This window comes from Parambassis ranga, chromosome 12 (genome assembly GCF_900634625.1).
Source record: "Parambassis ranga chromosome 12, fParRan2.1, whole genome shotgun sequence".
Classification (NCBI taxonomy): Eukaryota; Metazoa; Chordata; class Actinopteri; family Ambassidae; genus Parambassis; species Parambassis ranga.
Window position 1 is genome coordinate 3,046,129 of NC_041032.1, and position 17,170 is coordinate 3,063,298.

The window sequence follows — 17,170 nt, forward strand, 5'->3', positions numbered from 1 at the left end:
CTCCAGTCGCTGCAGCTCTGTGCTTCTCATTTCACCTCCGTCTGTCAGGCTGACTTCATACCGCACGTCGTTGGTGTTTCACTGACCTGCATCGACCACAGTGTTCACACCACACCATGCTTGTTAAGGTAAGAGTCTGTCACTATCCGTCCTGTTAGTGTCATACTCTCAGCCGTCCTGTTTTTATGACTTATCATGAGTTATAAAAGCAGTGTGAGGCGGCCGTTTGTGAGCAGAAGGCCTGCTGATGATGGTATCAAGAGGAAATCTGCTCTACTTCCCTTCAGTCAGAAAATGAAACATGTTTCCAGTAAAATGGGAAAAGGTTGTCAAAGTTTACCTGCATGCAAAAGAGCTGCAGTGTGCGTGTGCAGCTTTAAATATGTATAGGCTTGTGCTGCATGTGGGAAAAACTGTATGCAAAGCTAGGATGGACTAGGACTATAGTGATAGTGTTGAACTAAAGATAAGGACTACTTTATTTCCTCTCCTCTTTATAGAAGTGTATATTTATGGTCACTTCGGTGGTTAGTTCCCCTTCTTTAAATTGGCTGTTGTGTTAGGACCAAACAGCTCCACTTTGGTCTCATGTGTCCATAGGACATTGTTCCACAAGTGTTGTTCTTTGTTCAGATGCAGGTTTGTGAACCTCAGTCCTGCTTCCATGTGTTTTTTAGACAGAAGGTTCTTTCTCCTGGTAACCCTTCAAACACACTGTACTTGTTCAGTCTTCTTCTAACTGTGCTGTCACATTAACACTGAGCATGCTCAGTGAGGTCTGCAGGCTCTGACATGTAGCGCTTGTGAATAATCTTTCTCTCTGTAGAACGTTGAACTTCAAATTTGAAGTTGAAGTTGAAGTTGATCAAGTTTGAAATGGATTTATAAGAATTTTCCAGATTGATGTGCAGCAACAGCTGCTTCTCTAACACCATAAAGCATTTTGGTACATATAAATACAGCTGAAGTGGTGAACCTCTCACTTAGGACAACAAGAGATATTGCAAGAAGAAGTTATACCAGAAGTGGTTACAAAATGAATGAAATTTCAATAGTACTAACACAATTTCACATTATGTAAGAGCTACGTGCCCTCAGTAACCTACAGATTTCCTGCAGTAGTGATAATTAAACTGCTCAAAAAAATAAAGGGAACACTTAAAGAACACAATGTAGCTCCAAGTCAGTCCCACTTCTGTGAAATCAGCCTGTCCAGTTAGGATCAACACTGATTGTGAATCAGTTTCAGCTGCTGTTGTGCAAATGGAACAGACAACAGGTGGAAATGAGAGGCAGTTATCAAGACAGCCCTATAAAGGAGAGGTTCTGCAGGTGCTGACCACAGACCATTTCTCTGTTCTCATCCTTTCTGCCTGATGTTTGGTCACTTTTGCATTTTGTCAGTGCTCTCAGCCCTAGAGGTAGCATGAGGCGGTGTCTACAACCCACACAAGCTGCTCAGGTAGTGCAGCTCATCCAGGATGGAACATCAACGCGAGCTGTGGCAAGAAGGTTTGCTGTGTCTGTCAGCACAGTGTCCAGAGCATGGAGGAGATACCAGGAGACAGGCCGGCACAAGGAGACGTGGAGGGGGCCGTAGGAGGGCAACAACCCAGCAGCAGGACCGCTACCTCCTCCTTTGTGCAAGGAGGAGCAGGAGGAGCACTGCCAGAGCCCTGCAACATGACCTCCAGCAGGACACTAATATGCATGTTTCTGCTTAAACTGGAATTTCCACTTAAGTTGGATCAGCCTGTAATTTTCCACTTTCATTTTGAGTATGGTTCCAAATCCAGACCTCCATGGGATAATAATTCAGATTTACATTGATCATTTTTATGTTATTTTGTTAATTTCAACTGGAACATTTCATTCATTAAGATTTAGGATGTGTTATTTGAGTGTTCCCTTTATTTTTTGAGAAGTGTAGTTGGTTTTCACTGTCATCATATTCTTGTTTGCCTCCCAAGGAAGGATGGGTTTCTGTTTTTTTTACCTGGAGAATCAGAAACTTGTTCGGTCCAGTTGACTTAAAATTCCAGAAATATCAGAGAAATATGTGTGAAACAAAAGGGTTTGATTGTAACATCCTTTATTAGTCCTGTGCACCTGCTTTAACCTCCCCCTCCCACCCCACCTTCACTGCTTCATCCATTACATCACACTTTGAGAACAACTAATCTTTAGCAAATCTCTTAATTTCTTCAACAACTATGCAGATCCTTGAAAAAAACAAAAGCTTTTTCGTCATCACGACCCCTCACCAAACACTTTCGTTTTCCTGTAGTCTCAGGCCACAATACCACATCCTGAAGCAGTACTTAAAATAAACAGGGGCTTATCTGCAGGATCTGCACTGGATGTTTTCGTGCTGAAAATATAGTTTTTTTAATGTTAATAAACAAATGCAGCTGATGCAATTTCTGGCACAATACAGTAATTTTAAATGGTATGTGATTTATTGTTAAATTTCATATAATGTGGTGGATTTGTTTGGTGCATGCACAACACACTTTGTGTATGGTTTAGTTTTGGTAATGGCCTTTTTGTCTGGGGGAGGTTGAGTCTCATGTGTGAGCAAAGCAATTTCAGCACAGTTATAAAACAGGAGGATTTGGTATGTAATGGGTTTTCAAGCCTTCTTAATTAGGATCAAGGGTTGTTGTGAGGGATTCTGGACTTAAAGGCTCACAAAAACACCAAAGGGCCCCCTCAGAACCTCACAGTTCCTCAGACAGGAAGGACTGCCTTGACCGTAAGTCATAGGAAACACATGGACTGAATAAAGTAGAAGAAGTTGCTGTAAAAAAAAGGGGGAAATACTAATTCAACCTGAACAAGGATGGATTCATAGCGTAGACATCCAGTTCTGTACTAGCTAGCATGTGCTTTGCATTGACATCAATGTAAATGGCGCACACTTTGTAACTCACTGTTGTTTTTTTTACCTTATCTACAGGAGCAGCGTACCGGGAAGATGGAACTTCTGTGACGGCCAGTGAAGTCATTGTGTCGGTTCATTAGAAAAAAATAAATAAAAAATAAAAACAAGGAACTCAAAGAGTCTCAAATTTGGAGGAAGGACAGCTGAGGTTCCCTCTGATTAACTTCTCTCTATACAAAAGATGACAACAGCCACAACCGACAGTATGGGAAGAGGAACCACAGCCTCAAAGGATCACAAAAAGGTAGGCCGCGTCATTATTTTTAAACACGGAGAGGAAAAATATGCATCCACTAATGCCAATAGTGCCGATAAGTTTTTAATCTATGATCAATTATATTTAGTATAAGTTAATAATTAATATATCAATAGGTATTTTATAACTAAAATTACATAGCACTTTCATTTTCCATGTATTTATTTGTGAATATGTTTAAGTTTTTTGTCAAATAGTCAACAAAGACTAAAGCATCTATATCTTTATCTTTTGTTTCTAAGAAAAATCTCATATTGATGACTAGATTTTATGTCGCCTCATGATTTTTTTATGATTTCCTCATGTGGATCATAAATGTTCACTTAATAAATAAACATGTTAATAATGTTGACGGCTAGCTATAAATGGTAACATGGTAATTGCATAACAGATGCAGGAAATGTCTCACAATGCTAAGAGTTGGAATAAGGAAATTGTTTACAATTCCTTTTGAACAGGCATATTTTTTTCAAGAGAATTGAATTGAATAAGTTAAAAATGAATTGTTTGTTTCTTTTTCTAATAAGCCGACACCTGCTGCGCTGAAAGGAGCCATCCAGCTAGGCATCGGTTATGCTGTGGGAAACCTCAGCTCCAAACCAGACAGAGATGTTCTCATGCAGGACTTCTCTGTCGTTGAGAGCGTCTTCCTGCCCAGGTAAACACCAAACAGGATTACATCTCTTTGTGTTGTAATCTTGGACATGAACACAATTTGTGTGTGTGTTCCAGTGAAGGGAGCAACCTGACTCCAGCACATCACTACCCAGATTTCCGTCTCAAAACCTACGCCCCTCTGGCTTTTCGTTACTTCCGAGAGCTCTTCGGCATCAAACCGGACGACTACCTGGTGAGACTTTGTCGTTTAGATTCACCAGAGAGTGGTGTAACTTTCCTCTGGTTTGATTGCAAACTCTTATTACGCTGATTCCCTTGCGTCATTCTGAATTTCAGTACTCCATCTGCAACGAGCCTCTGATAGAGCTGTCCAACCCTGGCGCCAGCAGTTCCTGGTTCTACCTCACCAGTGACGATGAGTTCATCATCAAAACGGTGCAGCACAAAGAAGCAGAGTTCCTGCAGAAGCTGCTTCCTGGGTACTACATGGTGAGCTGCTCAAACAAATAATCTCACTGCCTTTACACACAATACTGTGGTCTTCATCAATTAGCATCACTACCTGTCACTATGGTAACTCAGTAGTAAAACCTGAACGATCCTTTGTCTTTGTCATTGTGTAGAATCTGAATCAGAACCCGAGGACTTTGCTGCCGAAGTTTTACGGCCTTTACTGCATCCAGTGCAGCGGCGTCACCGTCCGTGTGGTCGTCATGAACAACGTGCTGCCACGTGCAATGAAGATGCACTACAAATACGACCTGAAAGGTTCCTCCTATAAACGCCGTGCCTCACGCAAGGAGCGTGTCAAGTCCTCACCCACGTTTAAAGATCTGGACTTCCAAGAGATGCACGAGGGCCTCCACTTTGACCCTGAGACCTACAACGCCATGATGAAGACCCTCCAGAGGGACTGCCGGGTACGCTTACACAGAGGTGTTAGAGGTGCACACTGGTGCAAAGGTTGCCACACAGCCAGATGGGTTCTGGTTTTCTCCGTCCTCTTCCCACAGTCTAAAGATGGGTGCCATGATGATCCATGGCACCCTGTCCAGGCTGCAGGATGAAGCTGAGGGGCAAAACCCAAAGATATTCACTTTTGATAGTAATAGCTTGGTTGTTCAATTACCGTATTCTGAGTGTTTTCCCCCCACTTTGATAACATTACGCAACCATCACAGGCCGGCACACGCACTGTGTGCCCCGCTCACTCTGCCTCTGGCTGTTTTGGTGACCTCATTAGTGCCTGCCTGTTATTCCATTAGTGCGAAACAACAGTGGTCGCTTGACGAAGGATTAACGGCCAGCCGAGCAGAGCACCTGACTCAGGATCAGGCGGAGCAGCTGGTCTCTGCTGCACTAACTGGTTGTAAGAAGCTGTATGTGACCTCAGTTTGTCCCTTAGGTAACACCGTGTATGTGAAGGACCTCTTTGTTCCTCTTTATGGAACCTCTTTATGGACCTCTTTATGACATCAGTGTTTCGGTCAGACAGATTAACATTTGTGTTGTGCTGTACTTTTAGTTTCCAGATCCAGGTTTGACCTTATTCACTAAGACCTGATTGCGTACCTTAAAGGTCTATTTACACATCAAGTGGTTTACATATCCAATAACACACTCTAATGGTGGGACACGCTTGATGGTGCTCATGTCCTGATTAGTTGGCTACTTTGGTGATCCACTACGAATGAACCTTATAATAGCTTACAGCTGTTTCCCTTGGCTCACATCTCATCTTAAAGGTGAGTTACCTCCCAAATCTAGTCCCTTATGTTCAGTTTCTGTCTCTCACCAGGTCTTGGAGAGCTTTAAGATCATGGACTACAGCCTTTTGTTGGGGATTCATGTTTTGGATAGAAGGCCGCTGAACAGAGGAAGCAGACTGGACAGCAGGAAAGGACAGAAAGTCCTCTACTCTACTGCACTCGAGTCCATCCAGGGGAATGTGAAGGACCCTGAACCAGTTGCTGATGATGACACGTGAGCAAACACAATTTCCTTTGTGTAAACAGAGAAAATGTCACAGCTTGGTTTCATATTAGAGTGTATTTACATAGAAGACCATCACTTTTTCATGTGAGGTTAAGTGTTATGAGCAAAGTTTTTCTAAAATTTGTGGGATTTGTTTTTCAGATTGGGTGGAATTCCAGCCAAACATAAAGATGAGAACCTGCTAATCTTTTTAGGAATCATTGACATCCTTCAGTCTTACAGGTGAGATCTCACCATTCATTGATATAGCCACATCCCACTTGCCCCTTCCTCTAACTCTTAACCATCACAACTAAAGTCCCTTTAACCAAATCCTAACCCCAACCTAATTCTTACCTTCACCCAAAAAACCAAGCCTTAATCCTCATATCTTAATCCCACTGTAAAAATTCAGGGCAGACCAAAATGTCCCCACTTGCTTGAATGGTCTTATGCTCAAGCTGGTTTTCACAAAGATAGCTGTACAAAAACGTTAGTGTCTTTTTAATGACATTTGAAATGTATTAATTATTATTTATATAAATGATATTATCTGTGAGTGATGTGGATTTGTCACTTTCATTTTCAGGTTCATCAAAAAAGTAGAACACTCCTGGAAGGCTCTTGTACATGACGGGGTGTGTAATATGACTTTGTTGCAGTTTTTTGTTGTGTGTGTGTGTGTGTGTGTGTCTTTTGTTGTGTGTGTGTGAATCTCACCTCTTTTTTTATTTTTTTATTTTTTTTTCAGGACACAGTGTCAGTCCACCGGCCCAGTTTTTACGCGGATAGGTTTCTGAAATTCATGGGCACCACGGTATTCAAAAAGATTCATCGTAAGTCACATGGTGTCCAACACGGCTTCTGTGTCCTGTATCAAGCTTTTATGCTAATGCTTCCATGTGTGTATGTTTCAGCTTTACGAGGAATGTCTTCAAAGAGGAAGAGGAGTTCACTTCATGTAGCGAAGTCGGCCTCCCAGGAGATTCTGTCTCCACAGAAGGAAAAGAAGGAGGAGGAGAAGAAGGCTCAAAGCATGGAAAACCTGGATGGAAACTGTAAGCTCGACATGATATTCCCAAGTTCTGGCTTTTGCATAAATTCACTAAATAATTTTGTTGTTGTTACAACAGTTTACAGTTCCTCCAAAAGACCAGATCTTCTGCCAAGATCAACTGTTTCGTTTGCTTCTGCTAAACACAGTGAAGAGGACCTTGAAAGCAGGTGTGCAGCTGTCAACCATCTTGGTTTTTAGAATGTCTTTTTTTCCCATAAACTGAATCTTTACTTCTGTGTGTGTGTGTGTGTTGCAGTGAAGATAGAAGAGCCTCAAGTTCAACAATCGCTCTGGACGATCCGCTGCCTTGTCTCAGCAGAAGCATGTCAGAATCGGAGCTGGACGTCTATTTGGTATGTTTTATTTTATATAATTTGCCTCCCAAAAACCCACGGAAAAACACTATAAACAGCCGCACCACCCAACAACCTGACCTCTGCTGACTCTCTTCTTCAGTTATATTCTATTAATATATCATATGACACTGGTCCTAATTTGATACAAACATATCTAAATGTTGACTTGAATTTAGTCTTTGTTATAATATAGTCCTAAGTCACGACAGAGACACCCCCTTTGAATTGACTTTGCATTTATTTGCATCCATTTTAGGTGTGTGCTTGCTGCCAGAGTCCCAGCTGATTCACATTTCACTCAAACACACCTTTCATTCATATATAAACAAATAGGTATTAAATTCTGCTTGTTTGCTTCCCCCATCGTGCTTTGAATATCACGCTACAGCTAACGCCTTAGCATCATGCAGAGAACTTAGCCTTACATGCATACGTTCACACTAACAAGGATCATAACATGCAGTGCACAATATGAAATACCAAGAATGGTCAAAATTAGCAGACAGCAATGGAGTAGTGTCTTAGATGAAGACAGGGTCAGGGTGTTTAATATACCAGCCTACCCGGCGCTGTCATGTTCCTGCTGTAATATGACAGCTGTATTCTAATTACCATGGCGGAGGCGTACAGTTCAGCCATGATACCTGCTGTTTTGGTGTATTTTGGGAGCGTCTTTCTCGTTGAACTCAGGGGTCACTGGGTGTCTCTACATTTGCAGCATCACACAGTCTCACCCAGGCGACCCAGCTGGAGTTTGCATCCAAGCATCCGTAAACTGTAAGCAGCAAATTATTCTATTAATTTGTGCCAATCTTCTTCTGACAAGACTTTATATATACAGTAAATATATATATATAATATATATACTGTATTCATCTAATAATTTGTGCTGATCTACTTCTGATATATATAACACAGCAGCACCTAAACAAACAGTATATACTTATCACTTGTGTGCAATTCATCTCATCTTCTTGGAACTTTCTTCTTTGGTGGTGGTCCTGTTGTCCTGTTGCCCTTTTGGCATCCTGTGACATCCATGCTGTATGACTCAGCTAATCCCTGCACTCCTCCCTCAGTCCTTAATGTTTGTGTCAGGCTGAGAAACCTCCACGAATTCCTTTTTTTTTTTAACCACTCTTACATAACTGTAAAATCCTCATTCAGGCTTATATGGAGCTGTTCCTCAGCCCACATTAAGCAGTTCTGTTTGGGCCCAACGAGAATCCTGCACAAGTCTGAGTCTGAGTCTCATCTCACAGCCTCTGACACACACACAGTGGGGATCGAATAATTATATTATGTAGGTGTGCTCCATGTTCCTAGCTGTTTTTAACCTTTAACCACCAAATACAGTGTACTGTGTTGGGCACTAGGGGGAGACAATTTACCAAAAAAAACAGGTACCTGAGCCCAAAACAAAACAGTTCTTTAGGACAAGCTATTTTAAAAAAAAAAATATTAATCTATTATTTGTTTTCTAGTGAGAAGAAACGAGTCCTTTCCAGCCATCTGTAATTCTGACCTTTGACCCTCCACCACAAGCTCATGGCAGGACCTCACAAGAGCACACAAACTACAGTGACTCAATTCCTCCACTCTGAGCATCACTCCGCGCCACTTTGACTTTAAATTTCTGAGTCAGAATCTACACGTCAACTCAATGGATTATTATCATTATTATAATTATCAACAGATGGTGTGTTTATGTGTAATAAGATCACTGAACCACTGTGCCATTTTAAAGCCAAACACTATGAAGCTGCTTCCTCTTTGCTGCTAGTGAATATTTTTCGTAAAAAATGTCTCAGTGACCAGATCCCTGAGGGAGTTAGTCGATTGCTTGTATTTCAAATACCTGTGTTTAGAGCTATGTTCAAAGAGCAGGTTTTAATTGTGTATTTACATGGCTGTTATACCTTAGGCATATTTTCTTTTCAGGTTTTTCAGGATTTCAGGATTTCAGGATTTCACGGTCATGTTAGTCTTATCTGTGTTTTTTTTTTCAATGTTAATTTTACAAATGCTAGCATGCTAATACAAAATGAGCACTTCCTGCACTGCAGTGCCTGTAGCATTAGCTCTTAGTCGTGTTATCGTATTATAATAATATATTTTCTTGTCTTGTACCAGATCAACATTTCTCACATTACCATGATATGAATAATATTAGTGGCAATTTTAGAACAAGAAGCATAGAGGACAATCTTTTCTACTTTGGTTCATGTATGTACGTACATTAGACCAACTTTTGTTGTTGTTTTTATCTATATAGGGTGTAATGAAATATATGACAGTTACAAATTGCAATGTAAACATATTTGTGTGTGTGCCTTAAAGGGTTTAAAATCAATGTCTTTATGTGATTTAGGCCTAAAATTGTATTATAGCAATACATTGAACTTTTATTTGGAAAATAAATTATTATTTAATGTTATTCTATGGATCCTTGTATTATTTTTGAGAATTTATTGTGTTTATAAAAAAATGAAAAATGCAGCGTAAATGTGACAATGAATAATTCTGTTTGATTATAAAAGAAATACATTCATGCTTTTAGAATAAATGGGCCCTTGAGAAAGTGTTTTCTTTTTGTTTTATTAATAACAGATTAGCAAGTTGTAATTAACAAATCAGCAGTAAGATGTGGTCCACATTGTGTCTACAGGTGTTTGCTTACCTCTCTGGTCTGGATCAGTGTTTACCATAATGACAACAAATCTTAACAGCTTTTATGTTTACTCAGAGAACCATTTACTCAGACATGCCTGAGGGTCTTATCCTGAACGGGTTAAACCAGTCACACCAGTAACATTTATACCACACAGGTACTGTATTCTGCATGGGTAGGGACAATGATGCAGGAACAGATGGTGTCGCTAGTAAATGGATGAAGTGCTATCGCTCTGATTAATAGTGGTTGGTAGCTTAGAAGATTACATTAATTCCATGACTTACATTTTCATGTCACACAGAAAGGAACTAGTTTTTGATAATTCATCAAATATGCAGTGTGTTTCACAATTAACAATATTTTATGAACACAATGTTATACAGAGCCAATTACATTTTACATTCTATGAGGGGTTTTTGCCTATTTGAATATATTTTGGGGAAATTATTTCACAATAAAGTAAAATCTAACTTTGTTAGAAAAGTTTAATTTTTATTAATTTTGATAATTGTTTGCTTTGGACATAAAACAGTGAAACTATTTATGAAAGACCTAATATGACCCACTTTTTAAAATCAATTAAAAAAATAATTATTTAATGATTCTTAATTTAATTTCATTTAATTTACTAGTACAGTTAAAAGGCTATTTATTTCGCTCACTGAGTCATAATATCATATTTAGATTACAGGATGTGACTCACTCGAGTGACTCCACTACCGCACCCAGAGGGAGCGATGACTGAAACTACAGCAGAGCTGCAGCCTTCCACACACAGCACACCTGCAGCGCATAGGCCACGCCCACATACCTGAGAGAACCAGGAAGTCACATTACTGGGGCCTCACCGTCAACATTTGTCCCATCGAAGTCCTCGTCTTCCTCGGTTGTCTTCCTCTCACCTACTACCTCTCTTTTTTTGGATTAGTCTGCTTCGGATATCAAACAGGAAGGACACCTGCGCACTTTTACCTGGTGAGTATGTTGTTTTTACATCGTTCGACCCGGAATGTCGACATGTTTTCACCGTGTTTCGTTGCGCTCACTGCCGTGTCAGAGGTAGGTAGGCCTAGTGGAGGGCTAGGAGTCAGTTTGACGACATACAGTAGATTTACGTTGAATTTAAGGCAACAGTGAATGTTTTGTTTTATTTAATGTGAGTTTTGTGTTAGCAAAAAAAGCTCCGTGACCTACTTTGTGTTAAGACCTATGTGTAGCTCTTGGTGTGTATGCGTGTGTGTCTGTGTGTGTGTTCTAATGCATTGTACTACTGTGAGTACACGACAGACAGCTCGGGTTAACAAAGAGACAGGAAGTAACTTGTGTGTTCTTAACAGGTGGAATCACGCAAGCTACTATTAGCTAAAATGCTATATTACTGTATTTTAGCTAATAAATTGTAGCTCAGGAAAGTGTCAGTGTGTGTAAGTTATTGTAACAAGCCAAACATTATATAAAGAACCTTTACTGAAGTGGGTAATCTATCAGTAATGTAATGTAATGCACTTTATGACATTTGAATTCCAAGAGTCGATGTAACACTTGTTGTTGTTGATTCAACTGCATTTAAATCTCAATGCATAGCATCAAGCTGTCCTCTAATGATATATATAAGGTCTTTGACACACCTTTGACACACCTTTTCAAAACTGATCATACTCTTCATACCTTCATGGTCAGTGTTGTATTCGACTGTAATAACTAGAGGTATCACATATTTGGGCAAAGAAGAAGCTGCAGTTTTTATTAGAATTCCTTTTGTGACATGACACATTATTATTATTATACAAAAAGTCATTAAGATTAACAAGCAGCTGGCTTTTTAATGCAATAGACAAAGATACATGCATACGTAGTCGATGGTGTTCACTGGCTGCCTTATTATAGTAACGCCTTCTAATATCTTCCACAAATTCCATTTCTTTCTGTTCCAGCAGTGCGTGACAGGCAGTTAGTTGACATGCACGCTTCTATTTCACTAATGTTTCGACTGTGATTTGCTGTGTGTCAGTGAAAGTCATATTGCGCTTTGATTGACCTTTTTTGATTATGTTGCATTTTTCAGATTAGGACATACTACATGCTGGTATTAGCTAGGTTTTAGGAGGATTTTGATGTGCACTCATTTATTAGCTGTGTGTAACTGCATACTGTAAAATCTGCTGCACGTCATTAAACCCTAATTTGGAACAACAGTAGGTCTGTTTTTAAGCTGACATATTGACTTCTCTAATAGCAAAATTCATCGGCTGCCTTAGTGAAACTGGACTGGTGTGCTATAAAGTAAAAAGCCGTTGTGATGTGGTGCTGTATAAATAAGCCCTGCAGTCCCACTTTGTCGCTCAGGAATGAGGAACACACAGACTGTTCATTGTTAATGCTGCAGTAGAGACTGTGGCTCCAGATGAATTGAACATTTTGTTGTTGTTCTGCTAGTGCTTTGAATTTTTTGCCCTCCAGGTCAATTCCTGTTCTCTGATGTTCCAGATTATACCTGTGGAGGACATGTGCACACTGATTCTCTTCTCTGTCGGTCCCATTCTCTTTCTCTCAACACACTCGTTACAGATTTGTGAGTGGCATGTGTCCCTCCATCTGGCTCGTGCATTGCATATGGACGTTGCATAATGGCCCTGGGCCTTGGTAATGCAGCTCTACAGTGCTACACGTGGAATAATGACAAGGGGCAGAGAAACAAACTGCTTATGTAAAAGCATTAAGAAGACCAAATAACTGCAGCCACATTTGCTCACCCCGTGGAAAAAAGAAGGGGAAAAATAGAAAGCATTTTGAGCGTTCATTAAATAGTGAAAACATGCAGCGACAAAGGAATTAGCCGGAAGAGTGAGTCACCATCCCTCTTCTTTCATAATTAATTATCTGAGCCTTTTTAAAAAGTAAAAGCCCCGTCCTGCATGTTTGATGACTTCACATGCTCAGTACAGCTGAGATGTGTTACAGATCCAAAAGATTTGACTGGATGACAAAGTAAATAATGATGATTTAAATGGCAACCATGAATCAGTAGTAAATGAGTAATAAAATAATCCTATGACATGTAAGCCACAGTACCTCACATAAAATATTCTTTAATGTATCTACACACTAAATATTAAACATGTTGGTCGGTGAACTGTGCACTCTGTGCACAGAGCCGTGTTGTGTCATGTTTTAAACGGATAACATAGTTAATCTATAAAAATATGGTTAAAAGCCAAAAAGCTGAAGATACTGTCTTTGTTGCATCAGTTCTTAAACAGGAAGTAGCTATAGATATATAACTTTAAAATTTTGGTTGATTGACAGAATGCCCAAAGCATTTACGTCGCTATTGGGTTGCTAGGCAACTGGCCAAGAATGTAGGAAGTGAGTAGATCTGGCCAAGACATGTCCAGCACACATAACCTGCCATAAAACCACCTTGTGTTTTCTTAGACATACTGATTCAGCAACAGGTTTGCACAGGTGTGATAACTGTATCTGTGTGTTGTTGTGCATTTTGGTCAGTGTGTTGTTTGCAAACCTCCACATTTACACGCATGCACAGCCTTAGATCTGGATGCAGTTTCGGTTGGATGAGTGTTCTCTGTGAGATTACTGTAAGGTGTTGGATTATGATAAAACCGCCTGTGGATTTCATGCTACTGTGTGAATTTTTCACAGCTTAATAGTTTGCTCTCGCAGCCCAGACAACACTCTTAATCTGGGTTCGCCTGACAAATATGAGGGGGGAAAAAAAAAGAAACCTCTTCATCTTTTTCTTCCTCCCCCTTTGTCGTGCTGTTGATAGTAAAAATAGAACGCTGTTATTTTTGCATCTCCCCCGCCGTGCTCCTGGCATTTTTCGGCCCCCACCCCCTTGTAGTGCTGAGGGATTTCTACTACTCAGTGAAATCTGCAGCAGCTCTCATGGCACGACCATCCAGAGCAGTAATCCAGACATACAAGCTGCCTGAATATAAATCCTGTCCGGAGTTCACATTGGCTGGCGACTCATCAAGAGGCCACAAAGATTATTTATTTATTTCAAACCACTCAGGGTATGGCATCCCGCTGTCATCTGGTGACTCAGGGACGACAAGATACAGACATTTAATCTGTGCAGCATGCACATGCGGGGTTTACATGGGGATGGGAGTGGAGGAATATACTCATCAGGGAAAAGGAGATGGAAGTAAAGTAATGACAAAAATCAAATAATGATGGAAAATACAAATAATGTTTTTTGTACATTATTTGCAAACAGCATTTGAACAGATCTGTAGTATGGTGTGTGTGTGTGTGGGGGGGGCAGGGAATTCTTCTGAAGCTGTGTTTGATAATCAAATCTGTGTGTCTAAATTTACTACAGCTTAAAGGTGGTTAGATGTAGTATTGCTATTAATAGTCTTTATATATATGTTCTGGACGAGGGCTGTATGAGGAAGTGAGGCTGAGGTAGATGGGTCTGCCTGGGTGTACATGGCGAGAAGACTAAGCTTGGATGGGGGGGGGGATTATAGGAGAAGGGGGCGGGGAGCATACATGATCTGTCAGGGCTTAGTACCACAATTATCCCAGCGGCTGCAGCTGCAGCAGCGACATCAGTAGCAGTGGTGGTGGTGGCGGCGTCAGAGGCTGCATTTTCATTAGTGTAATATCCAGCGAAGCTCCAGAATTACGTAAGAGTGACGTGCTGTCATCCCCTCTCGGCCAGCCCACCGCCTGGCAGGAACGTGGCCGTTTGTTTTCTTTTTTTATCCTTCCTCGCTCCGAAAAGCCAAAAGGACATCTGTCGGAGTCTGTGGTCAGGAACAGGACTTGTAGTAACCACGCCACAAGGGACCTCATTTGCTCTGGGTGCTAAATCTGCAGCTCGTTGTCATGGAGAAGCTCATCCACTGAAGCACAAGAACAGAGTCTTCAGCGTGGATGTTGCTGAATGAAATGGGTAGACGTATGGAGATACTGTGTTTTCTTCCGGTGTTGCACTTTGTGAGAGGATGGCAGCTAGAAATGTAGCAGCAGTCAGAGCGATGAGGACTGTGTGAGGCTGTTGAAGGAGAGTTAGAAGATGAAGTTTAAGAAGTTCATCACAATCATGCAGGCAGCGATGGGGATCGTACCCCTGAACAAACGGGAGCTTCTGCCACCCGGCAGGAAACTGTGGAGACCCCCGGGGTGAGTTCGATCACCTTTTACACGCAAACCCTACTCAGACAGTGCTACTTGCGTTTTATTTTTAGTCACGATTAATTAATCTGTGAAAACTAGATCTACAGCTCTAGTGCACTGTTTGTTTGGATTATACTGCCTGTTACATCTATTTCTAAATGTCGGTGCCTCAAACAGCTGCATCTTTCTTTTTGAAAGAATGGATTCAAAGTATGCATAAAAACCTCTTTTTACACAGTACAATCCCATTTACATGTATAGTATTACATAAAACAGCATGCGATAATAATTACAACCCCATGTTTATTATAATAGTACAAGGACAACATTTACCTTTGTTGTATTTGTCATTTCATAATGTGGTAAATATTTTCTTTGTGTGACGGGTCTGGGGACATGCTGTCCAATATATGCAGAATAATTTAGCACAAAGCCTGCTTTTGATCCGTTGCCTCATCAAAGCTTCTGCATTACGCTGGTAATACAAATTCAACACTTCCCCCAACTGTTTCAAATTAAAAGCCCTCTAATGTTTTCGTGCGGAGAAGCCCATCATTTCTTAAAAGGCCCTTTGTTGTGAAACATCTGTATGCCTTATGCAACAACAGATTAAAGGACAACAAAGCCAAGTGCATGGATCAGACTGAATGAATCAAACCGCACTGACAAAGCAGCAGGAGTTTGTACACTGTGGAAAGCATTTCCCTTTTTTGCCATTTGATATGTTAATAAGCACAGGCCATCCTGCGTAAAAAAACAGTGCACACGGAACTGAATTGTTTCCAGTGGAGCAGTGCGGTGTATAAAACCAGCTCTGCATGTTTTGTTATTAAACTGGTACTTCAGTTCCAGACATTATCAAATGTCAGTATAGTACCTTCATAGATGTGCAAGTCACGAGTTCTTATGAACTATATAATCTCGTTTAGCATAGCCCAGTGAGGACAGCATAAAGAATTTCCAAGAAGAATTTACATTTTTAGGTCTGAACAGAGAATACTTCTTCACTTTCTCCTTATTTTGCTAGAGGTTTAACTTAAATGCGTGTATACTGTGATGAACTGTTTACTAATGGTATTCAGATGTGCCCCTGAGCTTTTTTTTTCATCTGTAGAAGTATATTTATTGTAATGCTGGCCCAAACAATCACAGCAGTGTGTTTTGCTCATGCAGTCTTTCAGTTAAATTGTCTTGAACACACAATCTTTACTTCTAACAGAGCCTCCATTGAATGCTCCTCTTTATTGTATGCTCAGTCTCAGTTCTGACATGTAGCCACTTATCCTCATTAGTTTTTCATATTATTTTGTGAAGTTGTTGTGTAATAAGTGGAATGATGTGCACTGAGCTATTCATGATAGTGAATTTTACCCAATAGGCTTAAAAGGACATGCGTCAAGCTGTTAGGGTTAAATTTGTTATAATGATTGGCTTGTGGCACATTATCCCATACTTATATCACAGATGCATCCCTTTTTCTAATCTACCCTATTGCCCTGTCAGGAGGCAGAGTTAAGTTGAAGATAATCTGATTTATGAGTTTAAACACACTTAGTCCCACTGGAAACTAGTGATTTGAATAATGTAATGTAGTGTTACAACTGAGCACATGCTAAGAGGCAGGGGAGACACAAAACAAATATTGTCAACAATAGTGACAAAGGTTATGATCATTCATCATCTAAGCTAATTCAGATGAGGTGCATTGTGTTTTCCATTTGTCCTTCACAATAAAAGCAGCCCAAAGTTGTTATAGCTTAAAGTTTTGTATGTAAAGAAGCTACATAGTTAGAGTATAGCAGCATGTCAGTGAGGGCACATCAGCGATACTCCAGGTTTTTCTAGAGATACCAAGCCCTTCCCCGTGTTTTCTCAGAATCATAGTAGCGTGTGCTTAAAGCGTATATGGCAGCAGGTTGTGTCATGCAGAGGCGATTGGCTTTCTTTGCTGTCGGCACAGCGCTGCATGATATTCCTTTATCTAGTGGGAACATTTCACTTCTGACTCACTGGAAAAAAAAAAGCCATTTCAGCTTGGGAGAGAACATACACGTCACCACGTGTTCAGACATGTTTAGGTCAGAGATGCTGCTCTTTAAGTGAGGCTGCAGATTAACGTATTATAATAGTCAGTAGT

The 17,170-nt window shown here is 40.4% G+C and overlaps 2 protein-coding genes across 4 annotated transcripts in view; both read left to right on the forward strand.

Annotated features, from left to right (window-relative positions):
- Window positions 1-17,170, forward strand: part of pip5k1ba (phosphatidylinositol-4-phosphate 5-kinase, type I, beta a) — a 24,040-nt gene continuing 6,870 nt past the window's right edge. The window contains exons 1-15 of one of the 3 annotated variants that reach the window (XR_003671427.1): window positions 1-128; window positions 2,960-3,188; window positions 3,728-3,858; window positions 3,933-4,050; window positions 4,155-4,307; window positions 4,442-4,738; window positions 5,617-5,801; window positions 5,955-6,035; window positions 6,382-6,430; window positions 6,544-6,628; window positions 6,710-6,850; window positions 6,926-7,016; window positions 7,106-7,202; window positions 7,924-7,982; window positions 8,690-9,015. Coding sequence is in view for 2 of the 3 variants with exons in the window: in XM_028417110.1 (XP_028272911.1) it covers window positions 3,126-3,188; window positions 3,728-3,858; window positions 3,933-4,050; window positions 4,155-4,307; window positions 4,442-4,738; window positions 5,617-5,801; window positions 5,955-6,035; window positions 6,382-6,430; window positions 6,544-6,628; window positions 6,710-6,850; window positions 6,926-7,016; window positions 7,106-7,202; window positions 7,924-7,982; window positions 8,690-8,723 (1,584 nt within the window). In the remaining variant the exon portion in view is untranslated. Of the gene's footprint in view, window positions 129-2,959; window positions 3,189-3,727; window positions 3,859-3,932; window positions 4,051-4,154; window positions 4,308-4,441; window positions 4,739-5,616; window positions 5,802-5,954; window positions 6,036-6,381; window positions 6,431-6,543; window positions 6,629-6,709; window positions 6,851-6,925; window positions 7,017-7,105; window positions 7,203-7,923; window positions 7,983-8,689; window positions 9,530-17,170 lie in introns of those variants that run through there. The other 2 variants (XM_028417110.1, XM_028417111.1) reach the window with 2 other exon arrangements.
- The window catches only part of tjp2a (tight junction protein 2a (zona occludens 2)), a 25,057-nt gene continuing 18,583 nt past the window's right edge, over window positions 10,697-17,170 (forward strand). The window contains exon 1 of the mRNA XM_028417106.1: window positions 10,697-10,854. The gene's annotated coding sequence lies outside the window, so the exon portion shown is untranslated. The remainder of the gene's footprint in view (window positions 10,855-17,170) is intronic.